The sequence below is a fragment of the Saimiri boliviensis genome, chromosome 1 (assembly GCF_048565385.1).
Source record: "Saimiri boliviensis isolate mSaiBol1 chromosome 1, mSaiBol1.pri, whole genome shotgun sequence".
In the NCBI taxonomy this organism is placed as follows: domain Eukaryota; kingdom Metazoa; phylum Chordata; class Mammalia; order Primates; family Cebidae; genus Saimiri; species Saimiri boliviensis.
The window spans coordinates 81,497,606-81,517,520 of NC_133449.1; the positions used below are offsets into that span (position 1 = coordinate 81,497,606).

Below are 19,915 nucleotides of genomic sequence, written 5' to 3' on the forward strand. Positions count from 1 at the left end.
AAGCACAGGTTGAAAAGCTACAGAAGGTGAATGGTGGTGCATTTAGGAAACATGACATCTAGAACTAGTGACCTTTTGAAAACAGACAACAGATATGCAGGGGAAAAAAAAAAACAAACAAATTAGAAAGGGTTGGAAGAGAAAAATTAGCCACAACACAGGCAAGCAAGAGACCAAAATCTCATTCCAGCACATAAAAAATGCCCAGGGCATTTATGTAACATTTACTGGATTCCAGAAACATCTCAAGGAGGTAGATGAGTAAGTGAGAATATCTGGTCCTAATTGATCTAAAGCTGAAGGGTATTTCCTGGCAATTTTCACATCCTGATAGGATAAAGAATATAAGGATAAAAGTATAATGTAAAGCCAATTAAAATCAGTGTTTAACATGATCAGTCCTTAACCATAATTTCTTGCATTTAACAGTGGCTTCCTCTATAATATTTAGATATTTAAAGCTTCACAATTTATATTCTTGATTAAATGATACATCTCATGAATATTACTCAAAATATTAAAATTTTGTCAGGGATTAATAGTAAAATTCAAGCCATATTAATGATTGTGTTGAATATGCATCATAAAAATAACTTTTTTTTTTTTTTTTACTGTGTTCTCTGACTTCATGGATTGATTTCTATTTGTCTACCCTCTTTTTTTTTATTTTTTAAATCTGAGACAGGGTCTCATTCTGAACCCAGGCTGGAGTGGAGTGGTCATTGCTGGAGAGGATCTTTGCTCATTGCAGCCTCAAACTCCTGGGCAAAAGCAATTTTCCCTCTTCAGCTTCCCAAAGTGCTGGGATTATAGGTGTGCACCACTGTGCCTAGCCTATCTTTTAGGTTCTCATCTAGCTAATCTCGACTTACTACATTCTGATCTTGGGTCAACAACTGAAAGCTAAAGATAATACTTTGCATGACATGAAGGACAAATATAAGATATATGAAGAACTAAGCAAAATTACCTAGTAAGGTGGTGATTTTTTCCAATAAGAGTTACAAGTAAATCTGAAGGTGGCTGTATTTTCTTTATCATAGGTTCTTAAACACTGATGTTTAATGAACTTTTTAGAAGTAGAAAAAAAGGAACCCATTTATTTTATCAAAATTAAAACACATTTAATTAAATTGAATATTTAGAAATGTTCATAGATTCTTCTGGAATACAGAATTGGCTGATCATCTCTGAATTGAATATTTTGTAACATGATTGTGTTAATAAAACTACAATAAAATATACTGAATATAAAAACAAGAGAAATTGGTTTTTCATATAAAAATGTAAAGGCATTTGGTCAGCATTTAAAAAATATTCATAAAACAACAGCTAAGCTACGATGTGGCTTTCAACACAGAATACACAATAAAGCACATTAAACTTACATTGCACATTTCTCTGACTATAGCTTTTTCTGTCTCACTAAGGTCATGTTCATACTCTTTACCCTGCTGACGATCTATAGTTTCCTGAACATCCAAGACCTGGATTTGTTGAAAAAAGAAAAGCAAATTTCACATGGAAAAAAGCTTGTTAGTTATGATAAAACCATCAAGGAGCTCCATGTTGTAAAACCTTTAGTTTTCTCCATGTCTGCATATCAGAGTGGATTAGTATATGGCAAAATATTTTTTAAATAGCTGATTGTTCTGAAATCTATTTGGAATGAATTCTATTTGATTTTAAAATGGCCATTAAAAGCAATCCATTGCATCACTCATAATCAATGGAATTCATTAATGTCTAAAATAAGTATATGCATTTACTTTGGTCATTAAGATAACCTCACTGTGTCAGCCATTTGGAGATAATCAGTAACTCTTGCTCCATGTAATGTTGGCCAATACAATTAACTACGTGCCAAATAGTCCAAATGATATGTAGACATGGCCTGTATAAAAGATGACTAAAAAAGATGATAGTGACAGGTGAAACTGGTCAAAACCCAGGAATATGCACTTAAGAACTACTGACCTCGCAGTTCTTGCCTGGACATGTTCCCAGTACCTGAGAAAAGGCATGTGGAGGTGGCTCTTTGACAGCATCAAAGAGAAGCACTGGCTCCTTATGGTGAAAATATTTGAACAACACTTTAAATATCTTTCATGAAAGCAAAACGTCTTGGAATAAAATGCCTTTTAAACAATTTTAGAAGTTTATGTTTCCACTTCTCTAAATTAGCCCAAAATAGGTTAAAAATAATATTCCTTTAAGAATATCTAAAGTTTCCTTGTGGCTACTTTTTATAGTAAAAAAGGAGAAAAAATTTTGGCTTTCTGTGCTGTTTGCTGTTTTTATCTATATCAGTTTATAAATCAAAGTGTTGAAGTAACACAGTAAACTAAGGCTTTTCCTAGAAGTTCCGATAGAATCCACACCAACTGCAACCCTGCTAAGCTAATTAACTCTATCATCATCATGGTCAATGTTGACGGTCACATCTAAAGGTGCTACCCGAGAATTTCCAACAATTGAGCCAAACTAAATGACTTAAGCATGAAGTAGGACCTTCATGTCATGTTCATAGACACTATCTGAGTCTAACTAGAGTTCAATCCTGTAATAAATAATCTGATCGCAAATGACTTTCATTAATTTGAAACTTCTAGCAATTATTACTATATAAATACCTCTTCTGAGTCCTGATACTCACCTCAGATTATGGTTAATTTACCTTCTTTACATATTTAGAGAAAATCACTGACTGTGCTTGGTGAATATTCATAGAAAACATAAAGTGCTCCTTGAGCAGGCTCATTTACCTAAGAATTTGATTTGTAATGCACCTCAGAGAAGTGTACTTCAAATCAGTTAATTTTTACTAAATGAAGTGAAGCTCCAATTAATAGTTATTATAAATTTCAAAACAGGAGAAATATAGTGTATTACAGATGTGCTAATTTCTTACAGTGATTTACATTCCCCCACAAACCATGACCAGAGATTTTCCAATGCCTAGAGTTTTCTATAAAATCTATCAGAAAGTGAGGGACTAAGAATAGACATATCTCATGATAAAAATCAGCTCCAGATAAGTATCTCTCAAAAGCAAAACATGTCAAGTGACCACAATTTCTTTTTCTTATATTGAAATCTTTTTTAAGATCCATTTTCCAAAAATGATGTTTGCACATGTTTCTGTGTCTTAACACAGTTAAATCCTGGAAACAAACATATTTTATATTTAAGGGGCCCCAGTTATCCAATAAAGATGTTTCAGTTGCTCAGTATGATTCAAGTGCCAACCGAGGACACTTATGTGTACTGAATATAACATAATAACTCCCTCTCTGGAGATACATTTATTTATTTATTTATAAGATGGAGTCTCAAACTGTCACCCAGGCTGGAGTGCAATGGTGCGATCTTGGCTCACTGCAACCTCTGCCTCCTGGGTTCAAGCAATTCTCCTGTCTCAGCCTCCAGCATAGCTGGGATTACAGGCACCTGCCACGCCCAGCTAATTTTTCATATTTTTAGTAGAGATGGAGTTTCACTATTGGCCAGGCTGGTCTCGAACTCCTAACCTCATGATCTGCCAGCCTTGGCCTCCCAGAGATAACATTTTATATGAAAATTAGAACTAAATTCAGAGAAAATTAAGAAGCTCTTCCTTGCCCTCCCCTTCTTTTTAAGTCACACTAACAGCTGCATTGAGAAATCTGGAAAAAATTTCAGTGTGACCCACTATGCTAATCTGATTCAAATAGCAATTGCCATTTAATAAGGCAACAGGCTGGAATGGCTTTCAAACAGTTTGAATAGGAGGACAAGTTGCTGCTTTCAGAGTGTGTATACAGGCTTTAATACTACAAGATTGAAGCCAATCTCTGTTCCATTTTCTGCTTATAAAATGCTTTTCAGATAGCTAGTGCCTGATTCATGCTACAGTTCATCCAAGTGCTGCCACAGAGACCAACATATTCAATCATCCATAAACCAACATTCATCAGAGGCAAAGCAGTGCCCCTCACACTGGCTGTGTCTTCCCAGGAATTCCTCTCAGTTGCTCACTTTGTGAATTATCCCAACAAAGACAGAAAATGCCAAGTGCATTGCCACTGGCCACTCACATGGTTGCCCTACCTTCCCTCATCAATAATCAGTATATGTTTAGGAAAAGCAAACTCATTTTATATAAGCTAACGAAAAATATGCTAAGGGAGCAAAATCTTTGCTAAAACTTAATTATCTCAAAATGAAATAAACACTTTGAAGTTCTCATCTATGTATTTGTTTTGTACACGCCACAGAAAGTGTGGCCCATTCTAAAAGAGAAGTGCATCTCAGTCTGATGATAAATCATTTTGAAACTGAAACAGTTTTAAGAAGAGTTGTGAAACTCACATGATAAAAGTAGAACTGAAACTCGCATGATAAAAGTAGCACTCTACCTGTTTTATGAGTCAGAGAGGTTTGACCAAAGTTACATATTAGAAATTATAGGCCAGGTGCGGTGGCTCAAGCCTGTAATCCCAGCACTTTGGGAGGCCGAGGCGGGTGGATCACGAGGTCAAGAGATCGAGACCATCCTGGTCAACATGGTGAAACCCCGTCTCTACTAAAAATACAAAAAATTAGCTGGGCATGGTGGCACATGCCTGTAATCCCAGCTACTCAGGAGGCTGAGACAGGAGAATTGCCTGAACCCAGGAGGCGGAGGTTGCAGTGAGCCGAGATCGCGCCATTGCACTCCAGCCTGGGTAACAAGAGCGAAACTCCGTCTCAAAAACAAACAAACAAACAACAAAAAACAAAAAACAAAAAACAAATTATAGATAGCTTTGGTAGACAGTGTTTCATACTTCAGAACTGATAAAATTTTAAGAAACTGTCTCGGTTTTTAAGATGATTTTTATTGCCTGCAATAGCTTCTTGTCTGAGATAGGTAAGTATTTATATTGTTTATTTATTATTAATTGTACTTATAATATTAATTTTTCATTAATTTTACTAATTGGAAAGCTCATTATTGGTAAAGAAAATATATGACAAATTTTAGGCAAATTTTTGTGAAATCACTGCAAAATGTGAAGAAAGACACAGAAGTAAATTAGCTTTATGTATAAGTCCATATATCTATTTTCTAGTCTTCTATAATGGAGCATTAACTGGAGTTTGAGAACCCAATTTCTACTTAGAAGAGGAAAGAGTAGGTTTTTACTTATTTTAATATTTGATTTAAGTTGTATAATGTACTTCAATTGCATCAAAAAAGAATAATGTGGTATCCTTCCTTATTCTGGCCAACTACTAACTCCCTATGTTTGAAGACATCCATGCTACAAACATTGCACATAAAATACCTATCACAATTTTTTACAAATATGGATATACATGCACAGACTTCAACTTCGATGCAGATAGATATGAATCACATTACTCAAAACAAAATGATAAAACTAGAGATTCAACCATAATAAGTACTCAAACTCACTGTCGGTTTAGAACAATTAAAATCATACTTCAAAAGTTAAGATTTAAAAAGTTACACCATAAGGAGTCAAAAAATAAAGTATCTATGGTTCAAGCAAGACTGTGAGGACTACTAGACTACAGCGAACAAGCCACAACACAACTGAAGCTCTGGAGAATGGTTGCACACAGTTGGTTACCTTAAGAGAATGTACCACAGGTTCAGGCTGCTGGGAAGGTGTGGCATGTCCACTGAAGCTAGCTGCGGAGTTGGGTGAACTGTTACTCCCATCAGCCCCTGATGACAACCTAAAAGAACCCTTAGTAGAAAATCAACAACTTTGTTATTAAAACAAAAGTCGTTTATGACTACAAAGATGTCATTCAATATTCAATTTCACTGCCAAATGAGAATTAGCCATTTTGGTACTTTTCCCTAGCCTATCCTACAATGCTATCAACCTGTTCATTGGATAACACGCTTGCTGCTTGACTAGCAAGGTAACATAATGAAAAGCGACCTCAAAACATTGCCAGATGCCATCTCTGACTTACAAAGAGAGCAATGCCCCACCCCCAAGGAACGGCCCTTAAACACATTTCAAGAATGATTTTTGAAACTCAGAGATACTCAAGAGTAGGAAATTCATGAGTTACTCCATAGCTGAGTTAAACATGCTCACTCAGCAAACCAAATGCCATATTCCATATGTCTCAGAATATGTAGACACATCACATTCTTGTGTTGGAGAAACTGTGCCTTTTACAAAACCCTTCTTTGAGGGAAAGACCTATAATAAAGCATTTTCCAAAAAGATTTATCCAAATTGAACATTTTCTTTGAAAACTGAAAACTGTTCTTTTCTGGTCTTTTTTAAAAACGAAAAACGCAATAGATACAAATTACGTATTTTTAGTTTACTGATTCTTCAACTTAATTGGTGAGAAACAAGAACCTGGACATGATTAATTTGACATGTGCAGGCCACATTCATCTGTACAAGAACTAGAAATTTCCCTAAGGATCTGTGCTTCTTCTAAAGGGTGCTTGAGGGAAGATTAATGAATCAACAAAGAAAAAGAGAGCATCAGTTGTCTACTCTCCTAGAAAAAGCAGTCAAACGGGAATTTTCCAAATCTATTTTTATGTAGGTCATTTCGCTATTAGAGAACCTGAGAGGTTTTTAATTTCTGGCTATCAGCCTATTTGCAGATGTTTTTCATGTCTAATTGATTAGTAATTGCTCCATTCAAGTTGATTCTATCAATCTAATATCTCAAAGAGGAGCCACTGAAGGTATATCATGTGAATTCATGAAGAGAGAAACAACTGTAGTTTGGAATATTAATTTGCAGAATCTCTCCATCACCCAGGCTGGAGTGCAGTGGCACAATCATTGCTTACTGCAGCCTTCAACTCCTGGGCTTGAACAATCCTCCCACCTCAGCCTCCTGAGTATCTGGGACAATAAGCATGTGCCATTATGCCTAGTGACATTTTGTCTTTTCCACAGAGACAGGGTCTCACTATGTTGCCCAGATTGGTCTTGAACTCCTGGCCTCAAGTGATCCTCCTGCCTCAGCCTCCCAAAGTACCGGGGCTTACAGGCATAAGCAATCATGCTCAGCCAAGAGTAATTTTATGCTGTGTATTTTAGAGATAAGAGGAGAAATCGGCACATAAAAATTATAGGTATAGATTACATGTAAACCATGCTTTATAAGGAAAGTGTATTATTATTAACTTAGTATTATTGCAGATTATTATTTTCACAATTTGGAAGATTTTCTCCCTATCTTTCTTGCTGTCCTATGTCCTCAAAATCTCCCCTTGTCACCTCATAAACTTACTGAGGCCACATTCTTTTCCCTGCTCAATCCAGTCAGGTCCTGCCCCCAGCCTCACTACCCAGCACGGAGAGGAAGCAATAGAATATAGCACGAAGTTGGCTTCCTCAGCTTCTGTTCTCCACTTCTACTAAAACTCAAATGTACAGCAGGTGATGAAACAGGATTGTCAATTAGAACAGCCCCAAGCCCCTCTGGGAAAACAAATTAAGTTTGTTTTCCTGTATTTGTAATCAAATCAGACACAATAATGCCTGATACACCTAACAGAAGGGAGATTATCTGAAGTTGAAGTTGAAGCTAGTCAAGGGACACAGCCTTCCCCCTACCCTCACATTTTGGAATCTTCTTCCTCTGTACTTCGGATCTTTTGGAATCAAATGGTTCTAACACTAAGGAAGTACAAAAGGAAGCTCCTCTTTCCTGAGTAACTCTGGTCCTCTACTCCTTTCCTCCTGGTGCCACTGTTATGACCTCTTTTCAAAAGACTTCTCAGATTTTACAGAATTCACTTCAAACCTCTTGTTTAGGATCCACCATTGCAGTGCCATATTTCCTCTGACTTGTAATCTAATTTAGAAGGCAGTAAACCTTCCCACTCTGAGCTACCTCCTTTCTGTTTTTACTTTCAAATCCTTTTCTGCCCACCCTTTCTGCTTCAAAGGTTCTCTTTCCAGATCTGGCAAAAAGACAAGCATATCAATAGTACCATCCTTTGGCTTGGACACGGGCCTCTATTGTTCAGGGCATTTTGCTTTAAGAAAACTTCTCAAATCAATGTTAACAATATCCTTAAATCAAATCATCTGAGCCATTTACCATTGTTTAAACTTAAACATTAAGTCCTGTTCTGGTCCTATCTATTCAGAAACAGACTTTTTTTTTTTTTTTTTTTTTTTTTTTTTAATGAAAGTAGTTTCCTTAAACAAACAAACAAACAGGGCTACAATAGTATCTTGCCTAGAGTATGCAGTGGGGGGAAATTCATCATTTAGGGTGAAGTTATACTTCAAACTGGCTTTGGGCCATGGACTAGAAATCAATCAGAAAGATCAAGGCTTACATTTTATTTTGTTTTTGTGAAGCCACAAAGGTAACCAAATGCCTGGTGAAGTTTAGTTCCAACAGATACTAAATAATTTTCTAGATTATAATAACAGAATGAAGCACCTCATTCTACTATATCTCATTTAGTACTATAACATAAATTGTTTGTTTTCTATGCACTTAGCAGAATCAGACCAATATTTGGAGAATTACGTAGGTTCAATTTACATGTACTCTTAGTTGACTAATACATTCTCACTGAATGATTTAAAAAAATATATGCTACTGAGCCAAACAGGGCATTTAAAAAGAGAAAAATCTTACTAAAACTGGAAATGTGATTTCCAGTTTGAGTGGCTTGTTTTCAGGCTACACATGATCACACAGTGCATGCATCACCTCTCAGTCAGTAGTCAATTTTAAAGGGCAAGGAGCACTTTTCTGAGCTGATCTAGAGACCTATGATTTTCAAGACCACTGATCTAAACTCCTTTTATCATGAAAGGTCCAGGGTTCCTTTGTTCTTCTCTCCTGTTCAGGGTTGCTCAACTTTCACCCCAAGATGTGGGGAGAAAAAAACACTTAAGACAACTGTTTAGGAGGTGAAAAATTCTACTCCCATCCTCCCTCCCCAGATTTAGACATACAACTTTCTTTCATGTATATGAACTTGTTTTCCAACCCCCCGTACAACTTTTTCTCTAGCAACAGAAGCCATCTGGTTATGCATAAGCAAATGCAGCCAGCTGACTCATCTTCACTCACCGGGAGAGTGGGCAGGCATCGTCCTATTCCTCGGCACCCTTGCCACCACTGCAAGACCCGCCGGGCTCTGGGCCCCCAGCCTTTCTCCATATTTGAGCTGTTTCTAGTTGGAGGTTGCCTTCTATTCTGGCTGGCCTTATATTTGGAACAATATGGTACAATCACTCAGAAAAATACTGTTTCCCAAGTCTCAAGAAAGCAGATAGAACATGAAGCTTAATGAAATGAACCACAATGACCACAATGGCAAGCTATAACATGCACCTGTAGCTAGGGAAAACATAAAAATAAAAATAAAAACAATCTAAAGTCCTGTATATTAGAGCTAATCCTGATTTAAGTTTCTGGTAAACATACAACTACATTATCAAGTCTATCAGAAAATAGATGATAAAGTCAAAATTACAAAAAAATTGAAGCTACTTAAACAACTTTATTTCATGGGTTTTACCTGCATAACATAGTATATTTTACCTGGATATTAAGCAGAAATAAAACTGTATAACTTCAGAACTAAACAAAATTCATTTGAAAATACAATTGGGAGCACTATGCCCTTTTATTAAAAAGTGTAATTTGGATATATATATATATTCAATAATACTCAGAAAATTGACACTGCATCAAATTTTTAACAAAATTTCTGCACATTGAAGAATATGTTATGAGCTGAAAGGTCATCACTGCATTAAAATAAATATTTTACATAGAAATCTACATAATTATCAAACTTTCTATTAATCAGTTAACTCTCAATTTTTTATACTTGTTAGAACTAGAGATGTCACATAATTGAAATGAAAAGAAAAAAATCCTTAATTTTAGCTTTTTTCATCACCAAACTGTATAATCCTATTAAAATAATCAGAAACAAAATAAACTTGTTAGAACATGATTTCTTCTCCTGTCAACTTTCACTAAGGCTAATAACTAAAAATATTATGTCCCAAGGAATAAGAAAATAGTTTTAATAATAATTTAAATTATGAAAAATCCACAAAATAATCCCAAAATTCTAGTGTCTAAATGTTAAGATTGACTTTAGAAGACTGAAAATAAGAACATAAAATTTTAGTTCTCATCAATTCATTTTCCTAGAAATTAGTGCTCTATATCAATAGTACTGGTCTAATTTTCACTCTAACTTTCACTCATTATGACTATTGGTCATTATGCCTTCTCTCATTATGTCTTCTCTTTCTCACTTCACTTACAAAACTCTTTTCTGAACCTATTAAATTGGCACCAGTTACCTATCAAGTAAATCACACATACTCTACTTCTCACATACACCAGAAGCAAGTATATATTTGCACTTGGATCATAATGATAATTTAATCATAGCAACATTAATTTGAACATTGCTCTTTTGATAATTATTCCATGCGTAGTGTCTAATTTGTTTCCATCATCAAAAGAATTATCTCCAAAAATTTATAACATAGTTCACAGCCTAATACTCACCTCCCATCCCAATCTGCATAGTTCTGTTTCTGAGATGATCATTAATATGTAATGCAAATTTTATAGTTATTTTTATAAATGAGGAGACCTAGTATCTGACCTTGATTCTTTCTATAACATGCATCTCTCAGATCTTATGCTTTTTGGATTTAATAACTGAGTAATACATATAGGAATTCTACTTTCACTCCTCCTTAATGTGTAACAAGGCGAAATCCCAATGCCTCTCCATTGTAACAAAGCTTATTATTATACCCATGAAATCTGAAGTAGCATCTATGCCCATTTAAAAGCCAAGTGGTAAGAGTATCATTTAACTACTATGTTGAGAATTCACAATAATTTCCCACTTTCAGAAAGTAGATAAAACAATAGCTATAATTTAAGTATTGTAAAAGTATTTAATATGTTCATTTAAAAACATATTAAATATATATTTTATAGTATTACTAATCTCACAAGGGGGACAATAAACAGGAGCCAGATCTTTGTGGAAGAATAAACTGATGATATAACCATTTTAAAGGAAAAATTACTCTTTTAGAACTAGGATTAATTAACTTTCTTGCCATGTTTGCATATATATATAGATATATAGATACAGATATAGATATAGATATAGATAGTTTTAATCCAAGTACATAATTAACTTTCTTGCCATGTTTGCACACACACACACACACACACACACACATATATATATATATATAGTTTTAATCCAAGTACATAGAAAAATGTGTTCTGGGCCAGCCATTGTCTTTGACCTTCAAATAAACTACATCAAAATTGTATTTATATACTAATGAAGGCTTAGTACTTCGCCAGGCCTACAACTGCCAATCATAATATTTTCTGAAGACAGTTTCATAAAACATAAGATGCCTTCCGTAACTCAGTCGTTGGACTTGTTTCTGGCAACTTTGGGGCTCAAAATCATAGAACTCAGATTCTGGCCACTAAGTGGGAGAACAATTCCAAAGAATCTTAAGATTGTCACTTTCTATTTTCTGAGGAATTTTGTTTTGCTTAGTTTTCTTTTCAGCAGTTTTCTTAAATTTCAAGTTTTTAAAAAAGAATTCCTGAATGACCCTAACACTCTCATTGTGTGGGAAGTAAATTATAGATTACTTACTATGTGGTAAGTACTCACAGAAATCATAAAAGAATGTGAAGAATTATGAATCACTGAGTCTCTTTAAGTTTCAAAATAACTGTACTATAGTCAATAGTTTTTATTCCTTGAAAACTCTGGAAACTTCTATAGAGGTAATAGCGTAGGGCTTTTCAGTAAATGAAGCATTTCCAAAATTTGTAAGGAGGGATTAAAAGTGAAAATCAAGTACTGATAGGAAGAAACGGGAAAATTCAAGCTGTACTTCTTACTCACCAGGCATCTCAACAAACTTCAGACACACATAAAGCTTCCTCTTGAAAGATGAATTTAAAAAGTCCCCAAGAACTATTTGTTGGGAATCTCAGTAATAATGAAAGTAAAAAGTGACCTATGTTTTTTTTTGTTTATTGCATTTTAGGTTTTGGGGTACATGTGATGAACATGCAAGATTGTTGCATAGGTACACACTTGGCAGTGTGGTTTGCTGCCTTCTGTCCCCTCACCTGTATCTGTCATTTCTCCCCATGCTATCTCTTCCCATCTCCCCACCCCCCCGCCCCTCCCCCATTTGACCTATGTTTTAAGCTAAGAAGAAGTCAGCCTGACTTGAAGACTTTTATCTTGCTGACTTTGAAAGGCATAAAGATGGGCAAATGAATTCTCACATGGGCATTTGCGTGGATTTGCATGAGAAGAGCCTTTAGTCCTCAGGACTTTCAGGGTCGGATTCTGGTTAGTTCTTCAAACTTCAACAGGGTATAAAATTCTCTTAAACACGAAATCAACATAAATTTTTCAACAACTATGTATGCAGCATTTTCTCTTCAAACTATGATGATTCTAATAATAAAAGTTCTCATCTATTTAAAGATGTACAAGGTCCTCTAAGACATTATAGTTTATCTTTTCCTTGTTACTCACAATGAGTTATACATGTAAATGAAGGAAATAAAAACCAATTTTGCAAAAAAAACAATTTCGCGGAAAAAAAAAAAAAGAAAAATAGACCCTTTAACTTTTTTACACTGACATTATGTTTCGTTTCTCAAATTTGGGTGAATTAATTAAGTGTTACTGTTCCTCAGAAATAATGAAAAATACTAAGAAATGTCCAATATTATATGTTATCTAAAATACATGAATCACAAAATGATGATCACTCAGAATTTGATACGTGATCTGTACAATAGATAAAATTGCCTAACAAAATAAAGCTTCTAGAAAAATCCTTTACAACTTTTTACTTAGTAATGAAGTCAAGGAAAGTTTTTAATTAGATGAAAATGCTTCCTAAAAAAGTTTTGTCTGCACTCTAGAAAAATGGAAAACAAATATACTGGGTTTCTTATTGAATATAAACATATGCATATATGTACATATGTACATAAATGTATGTGCATATATAAAAATATATATGCACTATATATGCATTTCCAATTGGCTAAATATCGTATTCAATAGAGTATTATTGTAGTTACATAAAATACTTTCTCACTTTGATATAAATCAGATGCAATGCACTCACAGCAAATTTGAGAGCCCAAGCCTCTCATTCACTATAGAAAGCCAACTATGGAAGCCTGAAGATTAATCAGCTAAAGTAATTTCCTGTTACTTAAAGATGCTTAATTTTTTGTAACTCCTGAACTTAGTTAAACTATCATACACTGCTTAATTCTGCATCACAATGTATGCCTAGTTTAAGAGGGAGGATAAATTCAGGTTTTCCCTTATTACAGGGGAAGGCAGATGCTTGCTTAATCTCATCAGGGAAATATTTTGTTCAGTTTGGGCAATCTTCATTCTGACATACTGTAAAACTGTCCTAGTACATAAACAGAACCTGTGATTAGAAGAGACTTTAAAGGTCACCTTGGCAAACCCTTTCCAAGAGATTCTTGTGCACAAGCTTAGAAATGCTGAGACCTTCTTGCCTTACTCTAATGATAATATTCAGTTGGTTATATCCAAAGAAAAGTACATTTTTCACTTAAATTAACTAAACAATCTATTCAATACTGATTTAAAATAAGTAATTTCCTGGATTTGTAGTCATTCATTTATTCACTTAACAAGCATTAACATAGTAACTATCAGGGGTGATACTGCATGCAAAGCCATGTAGATATCTATCAGAAGAAATTTTTGTTGAAAGAGAAACACAGTGAGTTCAAATCACAGACTCCAGTGTCACACTGCCTGAGTTTAAATTCTTGATCTGACTCTTACGAGCTGCATGACTTTGGACAAGCTATATGACCTTTCTGTGCCTTAGTTTTCTCATCTATAAACTGTGAGTAATAATGGTAAAATGGTATGGTCACTCTATGGGTTTGGAAACTTATATGAAAAGAACTCTTAAAATAGTATCTGGCCCATTTAAGTGCTCTATAAGCATTTGCTGTCATTATCATGAATGTTTTTGCTTTGCTTGTCAACATATTTTATAACTTGTCAATTTATGTCCACCTGTTTATTACTGAAAGTAGCAGTTCTCAATGGGGGTGGGGGTGATTTGGCCCCCAAGAGAAAACATCTGGCAAAAATGCCTGCAGACATTTTTACTTGTCAAGACTATGTAGTTTCTACTGGCATTTAGTGGGTAGAGACCAAGGATGTTGCAAAATATCTTAAAATGCACAAGACAGTCCCCTCACAAAGAAAGGATTATCTAGCCCAAAATGTCACTATAACTGAAGTTGAGAAACCCTGATTTAAAGAAAGAGAACTATGTTGGAAAACTGCAAAGCAAAATTTCAGGTGACAGCTGTGTGGCAGATTTTGCTTATGAGGACATGTTACCCATAGGATTTGGAGCTTGAAAGGATTTAGAAGGAAACTCCTTAAGCTTCAGTCCTCCAGTGGTCTAAGTATAAAGGCAGCCACATTTCCACCCCAAAATAAGAAATTACTCTAACAAAAGAAACAGAATTGAAAATACCCATATCATCCTTCTATAACAACACTGGCAGAAAGAGAATATACTGTGGGCAGGCACAGGGCAGTGGTCCAAAGAAAAGAGTTCTTGAGATAGAGACATATAGTATGCTAGAGTACCTTGAAAATCGTGACACCAATCCCACTTAGAGAATACAATCGGCAGAAGGGGCTCTGTGGAAATTATGGAGGATCATAAAGCTTCCTTAACAATTTGCTGTGCGAAGATTCTGCACTTAACTTTAGGCAGTCACATAAGAAAAGAATAAAATTGCCAGCAAATAAAAGTGGGGACCCTGACACATGAAACATCCCAGTGCCAATGAGAGCCTTATGAGATAATCACAGAAGATTAAATAGATGAAAACGTAAAAGGGAGATTAAATCATAAAAGATAAAAGAAGTAAGAAGTCTTCTCTCCAGCACATGGCGAAAGGTTGTAGCCTACATACAGACTCCTCAATGGGCAGAGGACTTCTTGAGGGCATGTTTTGACATAACAGCTCTCAATCACTAAGCTCCTACCACTACCACGTTAGGACTACCTTAAGCACTGTGCATTAAAAGATTACTAAAACTGGCTAATCTGAGCTCCTAAGATACTAACCGTGAGCATTCAAAATATAGAAATAATTCAAACATCTCAATAGCAAGAACAAATAACCCAACTGAAAAAGAGCAAAGGACTTGAATAAACATTTCGCAAAAGAAGACATACAAATAGCAAAGGGATATATACAAAACTTCTAAACAGTTCTAATCATGAAAAAAATGCAAATTAAAACTGCAATGAGATACCACTTCATGCCTTTTAAAATGACTATTATCAAAACGACAAAAGATGTGTTAGCAAGAATGTGGAAGGTGGAGAATCTTTGCACACTGCTGGTGGGAATGTAAATAACTATAGCTAATATAAAAAACAGTATGAAGTTTCCTCAAAAAATTACAAGTAGGACTACCATATGATTCAGCAATCCCACTACTGGATATACATTAAAATTAAACAAAATCAGTATGTCAAAGAGATATCTGTACTCCCATGTTAATTGCAGTATTAGTCATAATAGCCAAGAAACAGAAACAACATAAGTGTGTATGAATGGGTGAATAAAGAAATGTGCCATTCCATATACAATAGAATTCTAATCAGCCTTAAAAATGAAGGCAGTCCTGTCATTTGCCATAACATGGATGAACCTGGAGGACATTATGCTAAGTGGAGTAAGTCAGGCACCGAAAGATAAATACTGCGTTTATCATACTCATATTTGAAATCGTAAAAAAGTTGATCTCTACTTAGAAAGGAGAAGGGTGGTTACTAGGAGTTGTGGGGATTGGGAAGGAGGAAGAGATGTCCGCCAAAGGATAAAAAATTTCAGTTAGACAGGAGGAGTAATTTCAAGTGATCTACTGTACAGCTGGTGACTATATGTAATAATATATTGCATTCTTGAAAAATGCTAAGAAAGTAGAAGTCTTCTCACCCAAAAATGATAACTATATGAGGTGATGTATATGTTAATTAGTTTTATTAAATCTTTCCACAATATATATATTCTTTAAAACATCTTGTTGTACATGGTAAAGACACATAATTTTATCTATCAATGTAAAAAAAATTTTTTTAAGATACTAATTGCGGGCCTGGTGATGTTTTCAATAATTTATACCCCTGAGTGATTCTTCTTTCTTTGGGTCCCAGAAGTATCCTATACATAATAGCCAAGAAACAGAAATGACCTAAGTGTCCATAAATGGGTGAATAAAGGAAATGTGCCATCTATATACAATAGAATACTATTCAGCCTTAAAAACAAAGGAAATCCTGTTTTTAAGGCTGAATAAAAATTTGAAGGCTGCATAACATGGATGAACCTGCAGGACACTATGCTAAATGGAGTTCTATGCACTCATTCTTTAGCTCCTGGTTTGCAGAGAGATCCAGATGATCCTAGGGAGGATCAGTTTGGCTGGAATGGCTCAGCAACCTTCGAAGGAATTGGATTGGAAGCATGTTAATATTAATAACTGATACACATGAACCGCTACCCACCAGATTAACATCAGCTCTGTGCTCACTTGACCTTCTCCACTCCAGGTACATAACTGTGGCTACAACCAGCGCATAAAATTTGTATCTATCCTAATAAACAAATGAAAATAATATTAATTCACACATCCCTCATTTATTATGCCCAATAACGGCTGAGACTGATGTCTGGAGAGTCACAGTGGACGTGGTAAGCAGCTTCCATTCAGAGGACCTAAAATCTTGGGCTGCTGACACGTGCAGGAAAAGAAAATTAGTTCTATCTTCCTGTAGTAGAAGGATGTGAGGTCCAGAGTAACAAGAGCTGAGTCTGACATGACATGCAGCAGTCACATGGGGAATCTTCCACACTATAAGGAGGATTTGAAATTCTAAGTGGAGCCACAGATGTAACATGAACTGATTGGTGGTGGACAGATTGATCTGTTAATAATGTGGAGAATGATTTGGGTGGGGCCAGACTAGCTGAGATGAAGTTCCAATTATGGGATCAACAAAGCAGCTGAAGAGAAAAAAAATAGTACTTATTGCCTACACTGGAAAATAGCAGAAGAAATTAAAAGGGCAATATTGACCGATTAGACAGCAAGATCCTCTGAGCTTCAATGTCTATCGGAATGTAAGCGTCGAGGTTGAAGGAGTTATCCAGGATGACTCTCAGCTTTCTGGTTAGGTACTAGCTAAATGGTCATGCTATTAACCAGGATAGAAAATACCCTGGGAAGTAAAAGCTCTAACTCCTTCATCAGATTTTTAAAATCAAGATCAAAGAGATAATTAACAATGCAAAGCCCTGAAGCATTCTTCATCACAAATACCCTCCAAAAGGTTTTCTTCTGACATCTGAAATAGAAGTTTGCAAAATATTTAAATTTCAAATGATTTTAACTTCATGCAGTGCTTACTGTCTCACTGAAGAAAATATCTCTGCAAACAATAAAATGTTCTTAGAAGGAAAAGAAAATAATTTTGAACTATCTGTTACTCCAGGTAAAACATACATAGAAATATAGTTCCCAGAAAAAAAGTAATATGAAAGGAAAGTAATTGCAGAAGGTTAGCAGGATGCCTTTTTACAAAAATCACAAAGGGCAAACCCCAGGAAGAAAAGAATTAATGTCTTTTGAAAGGGCTAAGACAGCAAACACCTAGTGTCTCTGTAGCTAGAGTGACAGCAGACAAAGAATAACAATGAAGGCCTGGTTGAAAAAAAAGAAGACAGAGGCTGTTAAACAATACCTAGGAAACATAGGCAACTGGTTCTAGGCAATGAGCCTACGTGCTTAATACCTGACTTTTATTAACTATAAAACTCCCAGCGAGAAACTCTGAAATTCCTACAGAAGAAGACTGATACTTCTAAATTGTTTTTCAATCAGGCTGCTACTAAATAGTAAAAGGTTATGGCACTGTTGTTGAGAAGAACATATCTGAATACTTTCAGGTCTTGGGCTTATTTTTAAAGAGGGAGAAAACAAAAGCACAAGTAAGAGAGTGTAAGGGCATGAGACTGAATTGCCAGTATAGATGGAATGGCAAAGAAATAATGCTAATTAACGTTGCATCTGACTTGCAGACCAGAGCTGATTAAGGATTGTGTTAAACACCTCAGCATGCTATCAGGGCCCAGTGGAACACATGCACAGAGCTAGAACCCCAGGAACTAAACAATGACTTAAATATTTGCTGAGTCAACTAAGAAATATTCCACTGTGAGGCAGTGTTTGCTGCCCTGGTTTTGGCAAAAAGAAGGACCTTAAGTTCTTCGATGAGTCTTCCAGTATGTGAAACTCCCATGCGGAATGAGAAGGTCAAGACAAGAGGGAATCAAGAGAAGCAAGAAGAGTCAGCTTCGTAGAAGGACAGCTACCTGTCTCGGATACATATCAATAATACAAACAAGCACAGCTACCCATTAGGCTGTAGGTCCACCCATGCCACCTGCTGAAAGATCTTTCATGGAGCGTTAACAATGATCTTATGCTTAAATGTTTACAAAAGTGAGAGCAGCCAAAATGAATCCAGGCAGTGTAGCCTCTGCATACTTGGTAGTAATAAAATCTCCAGCAGAGAAAAATGAAATTCACCATCAGCAAAACCATTATCAAAGCACAAAAGAAAGCATAAACTCTTATCGTCACAAACAGCTCTTACTGGGAGGGAAGAAAATAAAGAGATTTAAAAAATATGTTTATCTGTGCCCTATCTTCTTACAAAAAAAATATGATGGAAAACAAAATTTATAGATTCAAAATATATATACACTCATTTAAGTGAATCATATTTAAACAGATAAGTCTAGGATATACAGAGGTAAAACAAAATATAAAGTATCTTTGCAGAGTTAGTCCATGAAGTAAGTTCCAAAATCATCCATACCTCCGGGATACTAAAAAAGCTAAATGGGGCTGGGAGCAGTGGCTCCACAACTGTAATCCCAGCACTTTGAGAGGCCAAGGCAGACAGATAACCTGAGGTCAGGAGTTCGAGACCAGCCTTGCCAACAGGGCAAAACCCAGTCTCCACTAAACAAAAAATACAAAAATTAGCCAGGTGTGGTAGCACATGCTTGTAATCCCAGATACTCGTGAGGCTGAAGGAGGAAAATCACCTGAACCCGGGCAGCAGAGGTTGCAGTGAGCTAAGATCACACCAGTACACGCCAGCCTGGGTGACAGAGTGAGACTCTACCTAAAAACAAAAAAAAAAAAAAAACAAAAACAAAAACAAACAAAAAAAAAGCTAATTGGGTCTCTCTTTGCAATCCACATTTGGCTCCTTTCTTCTTCTCTATCTTTAAATCTTGGGGTTCCCAGGATACAGTCCACAAACCTCTTTACTTTTTCTCTGAACATTCATTCACAGAAGTTCCCATTCGGTTCCCTAGTAAAATATATATATATTTCAGTCTTCCAAATTTTTTCTCCAGATCTGCTGTCCACCTGAGTTTGAGATGTACACATCCAACTCTATGTGGCATCTCCTTGTTGATGTCCGACACCTCAAACTGACTACGTCCAGAATAGAACTTGATTCCCCTGCACCTCGTAACCTGTTCCTCCCCGTCTTGCCTATCTCAATAAACAGTACCACCAATCATATGATTGCTGAGATCAAAATCCAAGGAGTCATCCTCAATTCTTCCCAGAGCTGCCACTGTGTACCACCCCATTCACTGCATAGTCTCTTAATAGTTCCTTCTGGGGCTGTCAGTGCCCAACCTATGGAGCCATACGCGGTCCCTTTTCTTTACAATCCACATCCCAGCA

At 35.8% G+C, this 19,915-nt stretch overlaps 1 protein-coding gene across 6 annotated transcripts in view; it reads right to left on the reverse strand.

Annotated features, from left to right (window-relative positions):
- The window catches only part of CCDC85A (coiled-coil domain containing 85A), a 206,447-nt gene that overhangs the window by 4,918 nt on the left and 181,614 nt on the right, over positions 1-19,915 (reverse strand). Inside the window, exons 4-6 of one of the 6 annotated variants that reach the window (XM_010333584.3) lie at positions 9,079-9,213; positions 5,619-5,738; positions 1,389-1,487 (exon numbers count right to left, since the gene is read on the reverse strand). The exons of 2 other annotated variants lie outside the window; for them this stretch is intronic. In XM_010333584.3, coding sequence (XP_010331886.2) covers positions 1,389-1,487; positions 5,619-5,738; positions 9,079-9,213 — 354 coding nt within the window. The remainder of the gene's footprint in view (positions 1-1,388; positions 1,488-5,618; positions 5,739-9,078; positions 9,214-19,915) is intronic. 3 more of the 6 variants (XM_039463726.2, XM_039463731.2, XM_039463734.2) reach the window with 3 other exon arrangements.